The 19,634-nt window shown below is 35.4% G+C and overlaps 3 protein-coding genes across 8 annotated transcripts in view; 2 read left to right on the plus strand and 1 right to left on the minus strand.

Annotated features, from left to right (window-relative positions):
* Positions 1-33: 33 nt before the first annotated feature.
* On the plus strand, positions 34-1,414 carry LOC122574732 (tRNA (cytosine(38)-C(5))-methyltransferase). The gene is made up of 2 exons (XM_043742672.1): positions 34-195; positions 345-1,414. Exons 1-2 carry the CDS (start codon positions 141-143, stop codon positions 1,352-1,354), a joined length of 1,065 nt encoding a protein of 354 aa, XP_043598607.1. The 5' UTR covers positions 34-140; the 3' UTR covers positions 1,355-1,414.
* LOC122574733 (transcription factor MafG) lies at positions 1,367-2,742 on the minus strand. Its single transcript, XM_043742673.1, has 2 exons — positions 2,515-2,742; positions 1,367-2,168 (listed from the first exon to the last, which is right to left on the minus strand). The coding sequence occupies exons 1-2, from the start codon at positions 2,539-2,541 to the stop codon at positions 1,803-1,805; spliced, it is 393 nt and encodes a 130-aa protein (XP_043598608.1). The 5' UTR covers positions 2,542-2,742; the 3' UTR covers positions 1,367-1,802.
* A 247-nt stretch (positions 2,743-2,989) lies between these two features.
* LOC122574722 (ankyrin repeat and fibronectin type-III domain-containing protein 1) overlaps positions 2,990-19,634 on the plus strand; it is a 189,573-nt gene continuing 172,928 nt past the window's right edge. For 2 of the 6 annotated variants that reach the window (XM_043742643.1, XM_043742649.1), the window contains exons 1-3: positions 2,990-3,261; positions 3,859-3,994; positions 4,708-4,814. In XM_043742643.1, coding sequence (XP_043598578.1) covers positions 4,776-4,814 — 39 coding nt within the window. In that variant the 5' untranslated portion in view covers positions 2,990-3,261; positions 3,859-3,994; positions 4,708-4,775. Of the gene's footprint in view, positions 3,262-3,858; positions 3,995-4,707; positions 4,815-7,272; positions 7,539-19,634 lie in introns of those variants that run through there. The other 4 variants (XM_043742647.1, XM_043742646.1, XM_043742645.1 and 1 more) reach the window with 3 other exon arrangements.

Raw genomic sequence — 19,634 nt, forward strand, 5'->3', positions numbered from 1 at the left:
GAATATAAACGAACGAAGGTTATGATAAAATAAAAAGATTTCAACATGATTTCATAATAAAGTGTGTTGACAAAGAGAAAAATATATATTGATATTGAATCATCTGTAAATATTAAAATAAGCTTGTATGATTCATAATAATGAGAGTTTTGGAACTATATAGTGGTATTGGTGGAATGCATTATGCTCTTCAAGGTAATCTATTATACTGCTATTATACTGCTATTTGTTGGTTATATTGTTTAACAAAATTTAACCTCTACTTTCTATCAAGTTGTTTATTACAAAAAAGATATTATGTCTTAAATAAAATATATAATTACTACAAAAAATTTTATTTTCAGAAAGTGGTATTAACGGAGATGTTGTTGCAGCAGTTGATATAAATACTGTTGCAAACAGTATATACAGATATAATTTTCCAAATGTTTTACTTATGAATTGCAATATTCAGTCACTTTCTGCAAAACTGATAAATGACTTAAATATAGATACTATATTAATGAGTCCTCCATGTCAACCTTACACAAGAGTTGGACTTCAGAGAGATATATCGGATAATAGATCATCTTCGTTACTTCATGTTCTTTCATTGATTCCACAATTGAGAACATTAAAGTATATATTGCTTGAAAATGTAAAAGGATTTGAAAAGTCTGAAATGAGAAATGCAGTATTAAAATGTATGAATATGTCTGGATTCAATTATAAGGAACTAATTCTAAGTCCTTGCCAATTTGGTATTCCAAATACCAGATATAGATATTATTTATTGGCTAAGAGGAAGGATTCTGAATTTTGCTTTGATCACTGTATATTAAATTTTAATCTACCAGAAGCTGTTTTAAAGGCCTTACCAGGAAGTAAACATAATTTATTATTAGAAGGTGCTAAAACAGATAAGAATTGCTACAAATTAGAAAATATTTTAGAAAATGTTGAAAAGTCACAGTATTTAATTCCTAGAAAGTTGTTACAAAAGAGAGCTTGGTTGTTTGATATAAGAACATCTCAAAGCGATGGTTCTTGTTGTTTTACAAAAGCTTATAGTCATTATGCAGAAGGAACAGGCTCTGTATATTCTCCATATACAGAAGAAACAATCCAACAGATATTTTTAGAAGCAAATAAGTATGGCAAGCAATCATTAGAAGCATCAGAAGTTTTACAAAAATTAATGTTACGATATTTTACACCTAGAGAAGTGTCTAGATTAATGTGTTTTCCTGAAGAATTTAAATTTCCAGAACATATAACATGTAAGCAAAGATACAGACTTTTGGGAAATTCAATTAATGTATATGTAGTTAGTAGATTAATATTTTTATTATATACTGAGAAAAAAATTACATGACATTCACAGAAATATATTTTATATATATTTTTAATAAAGAAAATGTTTTATATTCCAAAACGAAGTTACAAATTTTTAACAGAAAAAATACAAAGAAATAAGTATAATGGGTAAATGAAGTCTCTATAATAACATATTTAGTTTTTGACATAAATACAGAGCATTCATGATCATCTAAGTGCTAAGTGAAATGTTAGCATTTACATAATTTTTGTACTTTAATCATTTACAATCATTCATAGTAGTATAATCATTGTTAACCAAGTATCATTGCAATCATTGCTTTTGATTAATATGAAGTTCACATTTCTCTTAATTCTTAATACATACTTAGAAGTGCTAGTAATTCAGTTTTTTGCATTGTGTAATTTTGGTATAGAATCGTTCAATATCCAATAATGTTATTGCTTTTATGTTCAATAGAAAACTCTAGTATGTTTAAAATATTTTATATAGTTTCTAGTTCAGGTGGAATGTGAATTTTTTTTTCTATTGCAAATTTTTTTAGTGCTTGATATTTAGAATGCCAAGATTCTATTTCTTCTCTCATATGATTATTGTCCTCCTGCATAGCTTCCATATCACGATATTCCTGTGTCTTTTCTGATTCTAACTCATCTTTTTGTTCAATTCGTTTGATACGACAACTGGCTGCATATCCTCTGTTTTTCAATGTGCGTCTACGTTGTTTCATACGAACTATTTCTTCTCGTGATAATCCACGCAATTTCAGCTGCCTGTTTAAATCCCTAACTGATATAGTCACTAGTTCATCGTCACTAATGTCTAAACAAGGACCAGGTGATAGTGGATCCTACACAAAAATTGATCATAATTTTTCATCAATTTCATTTTATGATAAGTAGATACATATTTAGTGTATGTTATGTAGAATTGTATAACATGTAAATATGAAAACAAATATTTTCTTAGATATTTCATAACATCAAAAGTTATTTAGAAATTACATATTTCGTCCTGTTTTCTTATGAATAATCATGAAAAGGCATTTATTTACGTACTGAAAAATTAGCTGTAATTATCTTTTCGAAAGAATTATAACTGACAATCTGCTTTCTTCTACGTCATATTAATGGACTTTAAAAACATATGATGCACTGATTAAAGGAGGTCGTGCATTATACAGAGAGGCAACGTACCATCTTTATAGATCGTTTTCCATCCATGGATATATTTCTCAACTGATTCTTTTAAGTTTCAGCGTCGAGAAACCACCAAAGTTTTGATTTTACTCTAGCTTTCACGCTTTGAAGAAAAATTCGCTTAGTCATCGTAGAATCTGATGCTGGTCAGTTCACCATTCAATTGATGGTAGGTATCTTTCTAAAAACATGAACTTTGTTAATGAAAGATCTTTTATAGATTTCCAACAAGTACGTCAACATTTTATTGAAAAAGAATATAGGTCTGTATATTCTCTATATTATAAAAAGTTTGAGAACGATATTTGATTTCGAAAGAATTAAATATTATGTCTATCTTTTAAACTCTGTAGATGGCGCATCATGATACTAAATAGGATATGCTTTCACTTTAGTTGATTTAATTCTCAATAGAGGGTTACCAAATTATATATTTTCTCCATAGTTGTTACATGAATAGAGTTTCCTACATATTAGGGAATTTAAATATATTTTGTCGAAACGGATTTACGAGTGGCGAAGATCGCTGCTAAGGCCAAATCTTCACCGTTGAAACCTAACCCCAATCTAGTTTTTACGTTCTTTTAAGAACTCTGTTGCATTTAGTCATTGTGATGTTATAAATCACAATGATGAAGAAAATTTGTAATTTTCTATGTTCTTCTGGTTTTCTCGCCCAGTCCCAGATGAAAAAATGCTCTCGTCTTCATTCAGATGAAGGAGGAGAAGAGAAGGGTATTCTCGGTAAGTCCGTTTCTTTTTCTGATATTTTACAAGGTAACCTGATTTTTTTAATTGTTATTAATTAAACTGCAGATTTTTATGCATAGATTTCACATAACGTGAAAAAGTATATAAAATATCCAAAGTATAGAGCTTTCAATAATATTTGATAGATAAACAATTTTCTATAGAGGTTCTACATTTTTTTAATTTATACTTTCAAAAATATGAATTTGCATAAAAATACGTAGTCTAATTATCTTTTTATTAACAAAATTTTATCTATAAAATCATAATTCTTGTTTTAAGAATGGAACATAGATTAAACTTTGTATAAATAATGCATAGTTTCATTGGAATTTGTATCGATTACTGAAATTATTTCTGTGTTGGTTTATGTCTCGTTGAATTCTATTTTATGTATAGTAGATGCTCGTAACTATTGAATTAAATATAAATGTTCACGTAGTACTTCCGGTATTTCAATACTGTAGGTGGCGTTCTAACAACGCGTTCTTTGAATGTATTCTCTTAATACGACATTAATTCCTTTTACTTTCTCCGGTATTTATCATTACTCAATTAGTACAGTGTTAATGGAAAGTGAAATACATACAGTGCTCTTCTTAGACACATAAATGTGTCACGTAAGGAAGCAAAAGTAGCGATTCAATCCATGGTGAAAGAAGTATCCAGCGTCGTATATTTGGCGCCATCCATGAATTCTTGCATGCTGGTTAGGATAACAAATAAAGTAAGTTTTCATTAAATAAACATAAACGAATATACAGCCCTCGTTACTGTATAATGAAAAATAAACGAAGGATCGGCAGTTTTGCAAATGTGAACGTAATAATGTGTATTTATAAAACGAATAGGGAGAATTGGAATGGAAAGGTCACTTATCGAATGTGTATGAATTTAATTAAAAAGATTAATTTAGCTTGATGCAAATGATTAATGCAATTAGTGTTTCATACTATAGGAGTCTATTTTAAGCTGTTGAATCAAGATCCTATGCAATTTATGCATGTGTTTGTATGTTTTATAATGTATTTTTCACACACACACACACACGCGCGCGCGCGCGCGTGTCTATCGTGACTTTTTTTATCGAGCAGTATAAGTTAAAAATTTAATAAAACAAAATTACGAATACTTAGATTAAGATTCATTTGAAAATGATTTCTCACGTTTCCGGAGAGTTCTATATGTATTTATTAATTACTAAATAATTTTTTACTAAATAATTCATTAATTGGTAAATAATATTAAAATTACTACAGTACATTAATTACTAAATAATACAATAGAATAGAAAATATAATAAATACAACGAACACGTGTGTAAAATAGAATATTCTTATGGAGCATACATTAAATTTTTAATAAAAATTTTTTTATTATTCAAGGAAGGGAGGGTGTCAGTGCTGCAGTAATGCTTACTAACTTGTTTTTCTGTTCCAGATCCGGAGAATGGCTATTATCTTCTAGCAGTAATTCAATAGCTGAGAAAATGACAGGACTGGAGGAAGATGATAGGACGAGGAGGGCGACGCTACGAAGGATGGGCGGTAAGAAAGAAAATATTTATCATGTGAAAATACAGATGAGTTGTCGCTAAAGAAATATATCTATAGATTTATAGATTTTATGATAAGCGGAATTGCAAGGCTTATTATACCCCTTAATATCGTCATGTTCTACTTTAATTAATATAAATCAGAAAATTCTTAAATCAGTCACGTTTTTAAATTGATCGTTATTCGCGTTAGGTTAATACCTTTTACGTTCTCCATAAATGTAGACCAGTTTAGACTTTCTTATGATTCAACGACTTGTCGCATTGCGGCTGATCCAATGTCTAGGCATTTCGCTTCGTTCCCGAAATCATTTGCAACTGCAGCGATTGACTCGCGGTTCATAAATGCTTCGTTATCGCGAACAGGGCAGAGGTATGTATAATTTTCTTGATAAGATTTGGGAAAGATGCCAGCGTAATGGACAAAGAAATCCGTGTCTCGGGAGATTAATGAAGGATGGCATAAGATATAGACTAGGGAACATCAGATTGAGTAAAAAAGGAAGATATACTCTGGAAAGAAATTTTATTTTTACGAAGATTTATCATCTTATTGTTCAAAAGCATTTGTGATTCTTATAATACAAGGTAAACGAATAATTCGAAAAATTTTGGAATATTGCTTTCAGATACTGGGAATATTATCGGGAAATTTTGTGTTGCATTCGCGATAGAACAAGGAGTGATGTATTTGATGCGCTGATGAGTCAACAGTTTGACTAATACTAGTCTGGTGGGTGTACAGAAATCCTCTCGGATCTGCGGGCTTTGATCGTCATGCGTTTCTAAATTTAATTGGCACGGTACATCGATTTCTATTCAGTACTGTTGACATAACCGTAAGTCTCGCTGGTATAAATTGATAGATGTAGTTTCGACCTAGTATCAAACGTCTTTCATAACATTGCAGTTTGTTTAAACGGGAACGTTATTCTCAGAGCTTTACCTTGCAATTTGACTTACTGTTGTGCCATCGATTCATTATAGCCGTTAAAAATCCATATAGTTTGTAAAACAAGCTTTCTAATTTCCATATATAGTGTTGGTTGGTCACCGGTACAATGAATAATTCTGTCCACACGAGATAATAAATAGATAACAGAAACGACTGTTCGATTACTATCTAAATTAATGCTATTAATCCGTGAGGTCATGGTGTAGCATTAAACAGCTTATTCGTCGCTGGTCGAAGTTCATTAGCATATACCAGATATTCCGCACAGTATCTTGATCTGCGTGGCACGCTGTCACCGTTAATCCTTTACAATCATATTCGATTTGACTCTGTATCATGATACCCTTCCTCAGCTATCAGTCTCTCGCAGGACTCATGATCTTTTGCTTTTCTATCAAATTTTCATAAATTCTATTTTCGATCTTGTAAAAACTACCATCAATTAGAATAGTGTAGATTACACGCTTGTCGCAACAGAGTAAGATTCATCAGTATCCAAAACAACCGTAAAATTAAAATGGGATTAAAATGCCCTATCTGTTATTTTACAACATCGAGGAAAACCGAAGTTTTATCATTTTATTTTTATCATCTCTGTTTTTCTTCGAACTTCAAATATTTTGTAATTATTCTATTAGGTCGTCCGAAAAGTTTCTTTCGTTTTATAAGGAAATAATGGATACACAACATATTTCGTTTTATATTATTTTATCGAATTATGTATGATCCATTTTGTTCTGTCAAGATAAAGATCACAACGTTTGACAGATTAGGTTTCATGTTTGTATAAAGATGCATCGTTGTAAAAGACGGGTCTGTAAAAGAAAGACACTTTTCGGACAACCTAATATAACGAATCAAATGGAGCATATACGATTATTACACGCGATTATGCAGATAGCTGATTTATTACTAACGTAACAATTAATCAAACAACAGTCATGTTTCATTGAAATGCTAATGAAATTTCAATATATTTTACGTAACACATACAATATAAAGCTTCGTGTGCTAAATATTCAAATACTTCCGTGAGCCACTACGCCTTGAAAACTTAAAAAAGGATACTTACGTAAGATTTTACATTTTATCTAAGAGGAACAGACTCTTGATCGTCCTTAAAGCATCTTTAGAGCAAAGACGACATAAGGAGTTTCTATACTAAATATTCGAATACTTTCATCGAGTCACAGTATCCTGAAAAATGGAAAAAAAGCTGGAACATTTTAACTAACGGGGGAGCAGTAAGCCTGATCGGTTTGAGCGTTTTCAAAGCAAAGAGGATTCTCTAAAGTAGACGAAAGTTTTAGATGGCTCGTCGAGTTTACACGTTCCTTATCGTCTTGATCGTCGTCATCCTCGTCGTCGTCGTCGTCGTCGTCGTCGTCGACACACCAGGCGTCGTGTCGTTTCGACGTCCTCGGTCGTCCTCGGACTTGTTCGGGCGTCGCGCCGATGTTCCGTCGCGACGCTGCTGACAGTCGGTGGCCGAGCATCGCGACGCGCGCATCGTACAAGCGTGCTACAATTTTCATTCGTGACACGCGACCTGCCTTTTTTTCTTTCTCAAAAGAAACAGAACGCGAGAACGTAACCGCCGTCTCGATCCTGATAACGCGTTTCCGCGCGATCGTTTTCGTTTCCCTCGCCCGATCGTCGACGACCGGGAACTACGTGGGACGCAGGGAACACGCTTAGCTGCAACTCGAAACTGCAGAAAATGCACAACACCTGCTGTCTGTCACGCGGACAACACTGATGGTCTGTATCGTAAACGTGCGTGATAAGAAAAGAATATTCTCTCTCGAGAATGTCATCGCGAGAACAACGTACAAACGTTGGAATCCCTTAGATCGAGGGGCTGATTTCATTCGAAGCGTCTAAGGGGTGGAAATTGCGGGAATACGAGGTTGACGAAGGGAATACCGTGTTTCTTTATAAAAATAGTCGTTAAAGTGCTCGGGGATTTTCTATCTACGCGAGCAGAATAATTTATAGCCGCAAAGATGACGCTTGGGGAAAGATTCTTCTTCGTATTCGTTTTATTCTTTTCTTTTTTTCCCCCCATAAAATTAATTGTCTCTTTTCACTCGTTTTTGGTAACGCAATTTAGAGACCTTTGTGGATAATAAACCAACTTACAAGCGCATGCATAGCTATCTCGAATGGCCGGTTTAAATTAGCAGGGGTGAAATATTTCGCTTCGAAATTCGGATAATTCGAGCAGCAGGAAGCGTCGAGAGAAGCAGACGCATAGCTTTCATTGATGTTTCCGATTTAGGTATTAAACAGCTTCGTGTTTAAAGATTCCGATTGATTCGCTTTAACGAACAACGTACGTTCTGTTCTCTATCCACGTTTATCTTTGCGTTTTGTTCTTGCCGATATTAAATTGAATGGAGCGCGTGAACGACAGAAAACACTGTGGTGCAGCTCGCAAAGAAAATTAATTGGCCTCGGCAACACCTTTCGGTACTTGGAACTTTACAAATCGCCATCTCTTCTGAATTGCCTTGCGTTTTATGCTTTTCTCTGACTCAAAGTGTCTGTTTTTCCAGTAGCGAGGGAAATCGTTCGTACGCGTCGCAGCAGCGCCCTTGTTTATCTCTATCGAAATGTTTTTACGCTAACATCCTTGGAAATATAGTAATTCCCTGTCAATCCGATGTTCATTGATGAGAACGTTGTAGGTTCCATCTTGCGCAAGTTTTCACGTGTTATTACGCCTCGGATTTCCTCGAAGCTTTTCTTGTCAACCTGCTCGTCGCGTCGATTCTCGCCGAGAAAGCAATATCGCACATTTACGTACAACGGAGGCTGCACGATGTTTCTCGCAAGGATCGCCCACATATTGTTATTTTAATAGCTATTTCAGCGTTATGTCGTTTGCCTGATAATTCGAATGAAAACAATGCAACGTTGGAACCATCGAAGATAGTCTAACAATAAACAGAAGTCGTCGATGTTTTGTTTCCCTGTTTGAACAGACCCGTACGTTTTCGTTTATTTGGATATACGTCGAATCAATTAATTTGCAAAGCTAACGAATCAATGATACCGCATTCAATTGTATTCAACAGCGGCATTATCATTTATCTTTCTCTATTAAAAATTGGAACTTCTGGTTTGCCATTCCGTAGAAAAAATCTGGATCATTTAAATCTGGACCTCTCTCTTAAGAAATTTGCCTCCCCCCTCTCTCCCCCCCTCTCTCTCTCTCTCTCTCTCGTTATGTTCGTTGATTCGTCTAATTGTACCTTGTTCTCGTAATTAGTCCTTTCAACATCGTTAGCGCTATTTTTCGAAATTCATCTCGTTACGGTTCCCTCGTTTTATCCTCTCGTTTTTCTCTTCTGGTCGATGTATTTTATTTATGCGCTGTATTTTATTACCGAGATAGTCGTAACAATTTGCAATGACGATTAAATGCGTTCTCGCGAAAGATTATTATAGACGATAAATTATATGTATGTCAAGTTGAAAGAATTTTCCTAAACTATACCACGTTCAATTTCAAACACATTTATTCCTTTATTATGATGCCAATTGTTCTTTTGACTAAATGCCTCTTGTTTCCTATTTATCTCCGGTTACAAGTTCGCTGATGTTTTATTTACGATTGTTCCTGAACTTTCACCAATATACATTCGTCGGAAGCAAAACATTTTTACGATGCCTTTCGTTCAAGTTGCACGTTGACTCACGGTATTCTCTTCTTTTTTCCCCTGTTCCCTCGATCCGTTTCAATCGTCAGACCGTATACCCTCGTCCCCGATAATTGCAGAAATCTCGTTAATTCTAAAAACGTCTCTCTCTTCACGGTTCTTTAGCAGCGACTGTATTAAGCTGCCGATCTCCGAGTTTTCTCTGTTTGTGATTGTTAATTAAATTTGGTTTCACAATAGCCTACTTTTAGAACTTTCTAATCGTTCAGCGCGTTGAAAGGGTATAAATCCACATTTTTTAGTTGCTCATCTGCATGTTGAAACGTTCCTTTCTGCTCATAAAATTTTGTTTAATTTATTCGGAAACAAATTTCATTGCTCGATGATCTGCTTTTATAATTTTCTAATCATTTGGGGCCAGTTAAAAGTTCGTGAATCTTTTCCTTACGATCAATCAATTTTAATCAAAGTTAATCAATTTTAGGTGCCGAATTTCTCTGCGTTTAGAATATTCTAATCGTGCAGTGTGTGTTAAAAGCGAGTGAATTTCAATCTTCCAATTGCTTATTCTCACGTTAAAGAGCTTCCTTTCTTTGCAGCTGTTTTTCAGTTTCACGATTTTTCCACCTTCGGGACTTTCTAATCGTCTAGTTCTAACTCTGATGATTTTAAAACGACGAATTTCGACTCTTGGCTTGCTCGTTTCTATATCAGAAAGTTTCTTTTCCTTCTTTAACGATTTCTAATCAAACTTAGCTTCATAATATCTCTGCTCTTAGAATTTCCCAGTGCGTGGAAAGTGGGAAATTTCAATCCTCCAGTTGCTCATCCTTCTAATTCTAACACTGAGAAATTTCTTATCTTCGATTGTTGATTAAATTGTTAATCAAATCTGCGACGAAAGCGCGTTAAATTGTGAAATATATTGGCTTGTTCGATGAAAGAAACTTCGATGCGTTATGTAAATGTGATCTGTACAATACTTGAACTTGCTGCCGAGCCAAATGTGTCTTAACCGTGAAATTCGTTAGTGGGTGCCCTTTCCATCTCCATTTCCAGTTTGGCCGCGCCTTCGCGATAATCCGCCAAACGTGCCCACTTTATTGCTCTCGATATCGATAGAAATCGCACTCCAGACGGGCTAATGGAGTCCTTGAAATCGAACGTCCTTGTTTCGTCGTCAGTTTAGGTTGGCAAATATTCTCGGCCGGGTTTGTGGTGCGAAAAATTGGACGAATCATAGATATCGACTTGTTTACGACAGCGACGATAACGTCCCGATAGAAAGAAATTTGTGAACGATGTCGTTTCGTGACAACGTCGCCTGTGCCAATCTGTGCTCGGCTTCGTGTTTTTTTTAAATAAAGTAACAAAAGAATTAATGGATCCTGCTTAGGTCTTTGGTCATGCTGTTAATGATTTTTGTGACATCTACATCACCTTTCAAAGTAAAACCACCATTGTTTCGTTTTATAGCATTCGCCGGTATTTCGTTCGGAATAATGTACGAAACTATCGGTGAAAAGTATCAGCGCTGGAACCACGAATGTTTAACAAATGGATGAAATAAATTCGAGGTACGTTCGGTCGGATTAGAATCAGAAATTCGCGACAACCGTGGATTCGGACAAGGACAGCGATCGTTACCCGTAGACAAAGGACAACGTTATCGGCCAATATGTAAAATAGCGCGCGTGGAAGTGAGAGACACCATTTAAGGGATGTTATCTTCGTGAATGATATTTCCTATGGGACAACAAATTTCTGCCTTTCCATAAAATCGTGATGTTATAGGCAACCTCGTATACTCTTATTATACAGACGTAATTGTTTTCCAGGTGATCAAGATCCGATAAAGGGAAAGCCAAACAAACCTAAATCTCTTTTTTTTTTTATACTAAATATAGTCTCTTTTAAAATATTTTGAAAATATAGCTTCAAACGCGGATATCTTGCGGTCAGTGTGAACAAATGTTACATACGTACGCGAGTACAAATCTGTTTCATGTATCGCCAATGGTAATTTACTCTTAACGTAAATCGAAAAGGATCGACGTATCTATCATCTCGTCTTTTCTAAAATATATTTTTAGAACACGCGAATAGAAATATGTTCTCAATGGTAGATAACCTATTCTTATAGCAAATCAAAAGGAATCTACCAATTGCTGCTCTTTCTTAAAAAAATATATATAATTTTCAAAAAACATAGTGTAACTAAATACGTTAATTAACACGCATTAACACGAATTATTTTGCGATTAGCGCGAATAAACATTGCATCGACGAACGCGAATCTGTTTTATCTTTTCTCGGCAATTAATGAGAATTTATTCTCGTTGGAAATTATTCTTCCACACGTTTGTCCGCGTATGTATCTTCGCTTAAAATCTCGCGATAAATTCCATTGGAAAAGCAGTCCGAGGCAAAGAATCCTTCTTCGTGGTATCGGTAATCCTGGTTCAAGGCCGAGACGTTGCAACGATTGCCAGCAATTTATCGGTTGGCTGCGCTATTGTCTTTCCCCCCGTGGAGATCTTTCGATCCCTCTGGAGGATCGTTTCGACCGCGACCGCGCTCGAGAGCATTTTAATTTCGCTCGTTCGGAATTCTGAACAATTTCTCCGCTTCTTGACGACCGTATCTGGATAATCGCAGTGTCGGTGTGCCGATCGATAGTCGCTAGATGGCTGAAAATTCGAGGGAACGGGCGAGGCCTCGGAAATTTTATTCGAGTCGTCGTCGGAGAACGCAAAAGTCAGCGATTTCACGATCAAACCGACGACGAGGGTTGAACGTTTCCGCGAGAGAAATAATGCAGAACGACGAGGTCGGGGTCGGTTAAAGATTTCGTTGTTGCGATTAATTGAAGTCTGGCACGAGCTCGCCGTAAAGCTCCTTTGGCGCCACGATTTCTGTAGTGCAGCGAATAATACCGTGCGAATTACGCTTGCAGAGGGTTTATTGTGACGATGGATCGCAGAATTTAATGAAATTTATCGTCCTGCGTGGCAGGTAAATCACAAGACAATGAACTCGAGATCGAAAGCTATTTTTTAAGTTTGCCCGAGATACGCCTGTGGAATATAATTGACAGATACGTGATAGTTTATTGTGAGTGTCAAATGAATATACTACGCTGATTAGTAGAATTTCAATGGGAAATTTAAATATGTTAATGCGAATTTTTCTGTCGACATTTTGTTGCGTGTATCGCAAAAGTGTTACAGTTGGAAGCAATTCAGTTTTTTGTTAGAACATGGAAATCGTCGAAGGGGGGGTTCGAGGAATAGGAATGGAAAATTAGAAAAATAATATTTGGTCCTTGTTTCGTAGAATCTGTCCTTTTGTCGAGATTATTTATTTGGTAGATCATTATTTTTATAAGCTTCGAAATATTTACAAGTACTGGGTTTTCTGAAAAATTTGTTAGTTGAGTTGTGTTATTTTTGAAACACATGCGAGATATGTGTGTTTATTTATGTTTCGGTAACATTCGCAAATTTGTTCAAAGACAAAAAATAATACAAATTGGCCGTGGCGAGAAAAAGAATCTTCTCTGCGATTTTAGACATTCCGTTTGTTTGATATAAGAAAATCAAAAGGATTCTGAATTCGGAACTTGCGAGAGAGACAAGTAGATGATTAGAAAATTTAAAGCTGGGTTTAATCTTCATGGGCTTTAGCTTCACGACGCATATTCTGAAAGTATATCCAAAATCTGGATACAATTCTTGAGATATTATAGAATCCAGTTAAAAAAAAAAAACGTAATTTATAGTTCTTTATATCGGTAAGCATTTTTTAATTAAATTTTGACACATTGGACATAGGGATTTGCACATATACTTCTAGATCTGTTTTCTCCTGGAAAATACAGAAACAGAAAATTTGATTTTTTCAGATACAGCAGAATGCTGCCTTAAATATCTATAGAGATTAATTTTTAATTTACAATAGGATACCATCCAAAATATTAACAAAGATTAACTTTCAAAAATTTCCAGAATATCTCCCCAAATGTTTATAGACATTAATTTTTAAAAATTTTAAATTAAATTAAATTAAGAACATCGTCAAATATTTATAGAGATTAAGTTTTAATTTACAACAGAATGCTTGCCTGAATATTTATAGAGATTAATTTTCAATTTACAGTAGAATTCTTCCTTACGCATTAACAGAGATTAATGTTCAAAAATTCAGAATAGAACATCTCCTCAAATATTCGTACATACTAATTTTTAAAAATTTACAATAAAATGCTCCCTTAAATATTTATAGAGATTAATTTTTAACTTACAGTAGAATACTTCCCTAACATACTCACAGTAGGGTAGGGTACTCCCTTAAATATTTCCCCAAATTTACGTTAATTATTATTGTCCTTTCGTGATTTTTAATTATTTACAAGTACGGGAAGATATCTCGTTATCTCAGTGTCTACCTCTCGTTCTTTATTGTTTCCATGTCACGGCCCATTGCTGTAAATTTTTCAATAGCCACCTGTCAGCGGAATATGAAACAGCCTGTCAAACAAAGAACGCCGTCACTACTGTTTGGCAATGTTCCAGAAGCTCGTTGGAAAGCTGGTTTTCTTATCTCTGGTTCTCTGTTGCCTTCGTAAAAACTGGCCAAGAGCATCGAGTAGAAATGCGTCTACTACATATCATCGTTGCCACCACGCAGGTAAACGATGATCGAGTTTCCACGAAGATTTCTCTTCCGACTGCAGAGGAAATGGAATCTTCCGCTTCTATGGCTTTCGTGGATGATAGTATGGAAATGAAAAATATGAAAAATTACATGAGAACGTAATATTTCTGTCTACATGCGTGGAATTGTCATAATGCAGTAATACTAAAGCTACTCGTGATTAAAGCTTGTTCCAAAGAAGTTAAAATGAAAAAATATACGAATAGACAAAATTCATATACTTTGAAGAAAAACTATTTAAACCTGTAAAAATGCAACGTTTTAAATCCATTAAATCACCGTGGACAATTAAATAAATTAAAGCGAGTGCTACAATAAGCAGCTCCTCCCTCTCCAACTCGAAATTAAATTACTTTTTCAAATGCGCTATAAATTCGTAGTTAATTAATCCTCGTGGTAATAAACTTTTGCACTTTTCAATACGAGATCTATACGTTTCTTTCTCTTCCGGAAAATACAATTTAAGCATTGCTTTCTTATTCGCCAAATTGTCATTGTCATTCGAACTACCCTGGTAGCTCTAGTGTTAATAAATGCAAAAGTTCTACGTTTTATGTTCCTCGCGCATTAACAAAACAGTATAATTCATCGATTCGTCGACCTATTTCCATCAATATGTCAAATTATTTTATTATTATCTTATCGTGCAGGTTCCTGAAGATTCAACTATTACTCTGTGTATCGGCGATTCTTTTAAATTACGAGTTTCCAGTATTGGGATTCAGAGACAGTGGCATTAAATCGCTTTCCCATCTACAATACGATCAATTTTCGTCGAAAGGACCTCGGTTCAGATGTCGTGCAGTGCACTTGGGAAACACAGTGATCTCTCTTGAATTCGGTTAGGGGAGAAAAGCAAAGCGGCTTGTCGGAACTTGCCCAAAGCCTGGCCAAATAGATTCCAAAGTGGATTTGATCGGTACTAAAACCTAAAAGGGGTATGGTTCTCATCATTTTTCACTAGAAAAGATTATACTATTAACACGTTCACTGTTACACGAATTTGATATATTTTGTGCTGGGAGCCGCAATCAATTCAAATACACCACGCCATAATATCCCATTTTGTTGGAACTTTTTGAAATTTCTTTGCCACTACATGATGAGACACGACTGTCGTGATTGTAATAGTAAAATTTGAGATCAATCCGAAAATATATAGTATATATATAGTAGTTAGACAGACAAGACATTTACCGGAAATATACGGTGGAAAATTAGTATACGGCATGAGTAACAGCCTCGAACGTACAATTAATGCTAAACATTGTCTCACTGTGTATTGTGGTTTATTAACTAAAGCGAGGAATTGTTTGTCCAAGTACTTCGATGGTCTTGTGATTTCTAGATACATTTTGAAACATCTTTCAAATTTTACCAATGTAATCTCGATAGTCGTGTCTCGTTACGGTACTAATGAAATTTTGGAAATGCTTCGTATAATATGCACGTAGAAATTTTCTTCACGAAATTCATCTTACCTTAATATCGTAGAAAATTTAGTAAAACGCGGCTCACCGAAGTCATCGGGGGTTAAAAGGCTCATCGATTGATTTTTCCTTAAAATCTCTAATAAAAGTCATAGCGATTGCCTCTAATTTGACGATAAAACTAGAACTATTCCTCCCCTGAAAGCAATCGGAAGACTTTGTTCTGGCGGTCGAAGGACAAGTTACCTAAAGTGGAACATGCTAAATTCGATGATCGTTTGGCTCAATAACGAGGAATTCTTGGTAAAGTAGGTTAGTTTAGAAAGCGCGGCCCCACTTGGAAATAAAGTGGATACTGATCGAACGCGAAAATCGAGAATAGTGGATTATGCACATGTGAGATGGAACAACGTGGCATTGCACAATGATACTTTATGCGGCGAATGTCCGTCTTAGCGGTTGAATTAGAATATTCCTTGAAATCTTACGAATGAAAATCTCAGTAATTTCTATTCATGCAAATGCTATTCAACGATTAACTGCCGCCAGGAAGTTCGTAACTCAGTTTGATATCGTTCTGCCATGAACATACGATCGTCGTCATAGTTGTCCAAGTGTAACAGCGATGAAATTGGTATATTAAGTTAGAAGTTTTGTCATTTGGAATCCATAAATTTCGCAGGTCGTAGCCAGGCGATTGAGGTGTACCAATGTTTTAATCTTCGAAACATGATTCACAAGAAGTCGTATAGTTCTGTTGGGTTTCTGTTATGGGCAATTTAACCAGTTAGCTGTTGCGACTTGTTTGAAAACTTTGAAAATTGTGTACCTAAAATGTGTCGCAATTTAAGCGACGATTTATTAATAAATTTTATAAACGATGACGAATATACTCGTCAAACGCAAAGTACGTGTTACTGTTTTAAAATGGGATTAAGCTGTAACGAAACGACTGCTTTACCTTTTAATTTTATTACTGACAGGGCTCGTTATAACACAAAATATTGTCATTTATTCGTGACGAGTATATTCGTCAGAAACAATAAACTGGTTAATCGATAAATTGTTTCGTAGCAATGTTACGTGTTGTGCAGTTTTGGACGTCGTTCGATAGGAAAACTCATTTCTATATCGTTTTACACGATCGTCGTTATGCAAGATAACTGCGATGAGATTGGCATTTGTATCAGGTTGAAAGTTTTGTCATTTGCAACTTTGTTTCGAGATTCCATGAATTTTATACATTGTGGGTAATTGAGATGGTAACCTTCGTAACACGATTCGCAAAAGGTCGAACAGTATCGCTGGATTTCTGCTATTAAAAATTTAATCGATAAATTGTCCTATAGTAGTTTCGTGTTATGCAGTCTTGGATGTCGTCAAATGGAAAAATTTAATTCAATATCGTTTACACAATCGTCGTTAAAATTATGCAAGGCAATTGCGATAAAATTGCTATATTAGATCGATGGTTTTGTCATTTATAGCTTCATTTCGAGATACCATAAATTTCATAAATTATAGGCAATTAAAACGAATATATGTTTTAATTGTCGAAACATAATTTCTATGATCAATATCTATATAGGATAACTAATAATATATATTGCATATATTATTTGCTATTGAAAATTTAATCGATGAATCGTTCTATGGTAATTCTCACTGTTGTGAAATTTTAGATAGCCAAACAGAAAAATTTGTAATTTGAGACAGCTTTCAAAATCTCCTTTAAATAGGCAGCCAGTTAGTTTAAACCTTGATAATATTTTTTAACGCGAAAACTATCCGAAATTGAGAATCAAGAGGTCGAAACGCTAGAAGAATATTTCCATAACAAAAATGAAGAATTTAGCGACGATTACAAGTAGACCGCAGATTTTTATGCAGTTTCATGCTCCTATTAACTTAAAACTAAAGAAATCGAACCTACATAAAGATCTATTTCTTCCATTAAATATTATACCAAATATTTACAAATATTTTCTATATTTCTACATCTTTCCACCTCTAAATTTTCTATAATAATAAAAATCCATAGTTTAACTGTAAGTAACGAGCAAACATTATTTCGAAGGCTAATTAACAGAAATTTCATTTCATGCAATTTATTTCTTTCTTACGAAAGAATAATGCCTTTTGACGAGCCAGTTACGTTCTCGATGAAAAAGAGCAAACTCCTCGTTTGTTCTCTGTTCATCGGCAATCTTGGATGTTTCACACGTAAAAAGGAAGGTCGTTTTCCCCTGCCCCCGTCGTTATACGTTTCTCATCAAGGTGTTGTTTCTTCAGGCGCTTTCCGCTCTTTTCAACCTAACTAAAAACCTTGGCGAACCCTTCGAGGCGGCTCATAGTGTCAAATATTGCAGTCGACAATTTTAACGAAGCCGGCGGAAAATTAGCCAGGTTTCGACGTGGCTGGGACTATATGAAGGCGGGTGGCGACGAAGTAAGGCGTTCGGATCAAAGGCGAGAGGCGGAGTATACCAGTTGGAAAGTCACGATAGCAATTTTTCACGGACGACGCGACGTGTCGCAAGCATCGCAGATCTGTTTGGACGTCCGATAGTTTGGGCTACAAAGCGGATAGAGGATCGGCTCGAAAGTTTGGGATTAATCCGCAGAGGAATATGTATCCGGTTTGCGACATTGGCTTCGATCCAACTTGCTGCGATAAAAACGAACGATTGTGCAACCTATCCTTCCGCTCCACCTTGTATCTCGCCTCGTGCTTTATATTCGTCCGTTTCTCTGATAAGAGACAACCAGGCCGTTGTCGTAAATAAAAGATGAAATCCTCGGGATACGAATGCGTGTTCCAACGTTATTTTTGCAAAGGGAATTGCTGCCGCTAGCGCGGTTTCCTCCCATCACCACGGTCGCCTTTGCGCGTTTACTTTTACTACTGAAAGTAAGTAGTAAAACCTGTGATTCAGGCTGAGGAATTTTTTGTCGTTCTTGGTAATATCAATCTGTGATACTTTGAAGCGAGATAAAGATGAATGTATGTATACGTAGCTCTTATGAATGTATCGTGTGTGTTATGTAAAACATTTTGATATTTCCGATCCGATTATCCGGCCATTATATTTGTAGATTTTGCAACGAATCTGAGATTGTACGTGGATGTTCATATAGCAAAGATACAAGGATATATTTTACCGAGATTACAAACGTATTTAAACGTTCGGTTGAAGGGTTAGGAGAATCGTCATGGTGCAAGTCGCTGCTATTTCCCATAAAACAGAACATTCTGTATTTATTGCTGTAAAATATTCATGATATTTTTTCGAATAGTGAAATGATATTCTTAGGAGTCGAAACGCGTGATTGGAAGCAAACTCTCAAAATCTTCACTCTCATCATTATGATTTTTAGACTGTCTATTTTCCATTGCGTTAGGAAACCTCGATATTCAGTGGAAGCATCTTTGCTACTTGTTACAAGCTTAAAGTAGCTGTTCATTGCAGTAAGTATGTTGTTACCTACATATACACAATTAATCGGATTGGTTTGAAATTTGTCAGACATAATCGTGAAAATGACATCTCAATAGAGAAATTTTCCATACTTTCGCGTATAAATGTCTCGTAACTTGTATATACACTTTCGGATTTGAAATCTGTTCAACGTCGTGACAGCGTGTCCGAGTACAGTGCCAATGAAATTTTAAAAAGGTTTCGCGTAACGCACACAATGTCGTTGTGGATTTATCTGTAGCCGAGATTTCCTTTACAATCTACAATCTGTTCGTAGACTCGTCTCGTGTGTGGCAGCGTTGCAGTCATTGATTAAAGAGCACCGGCTCTGTGTGACCAAGGACAGAGATCGATTTCACGAGTGTTTCACGATTCTCTCTTACTCTCTTCACCTTAGCACACGTTTCATGCGCACCTTCGATCCATAAAACTTTACGAGCCACCTAAAAATAGATAAAACGAGTTAACTGCGGGAAATGAAGCCGTCCGTGTCGCGTTTTGAATCGCGAGATACGATCACTCGTATAAGTTTAACGAGTCGCATTCGATATCGTCGCCACTAAAAAC

Source organism: Bombus pyrosoma, linkage group LG14 (genome assembly GCF_014825855.1).
Source record: "Bombus pyrosoma isolate SC7728 linkage group LG14, ASM1482585v1, whole genome shotgun sequence".
NCBI classification, from domain to species: Eukaryota; Metazoa; Arthropoda; class Insecta; order Hymenoptera; family Apidae; genus Bombus; species Bombus pyrosoma.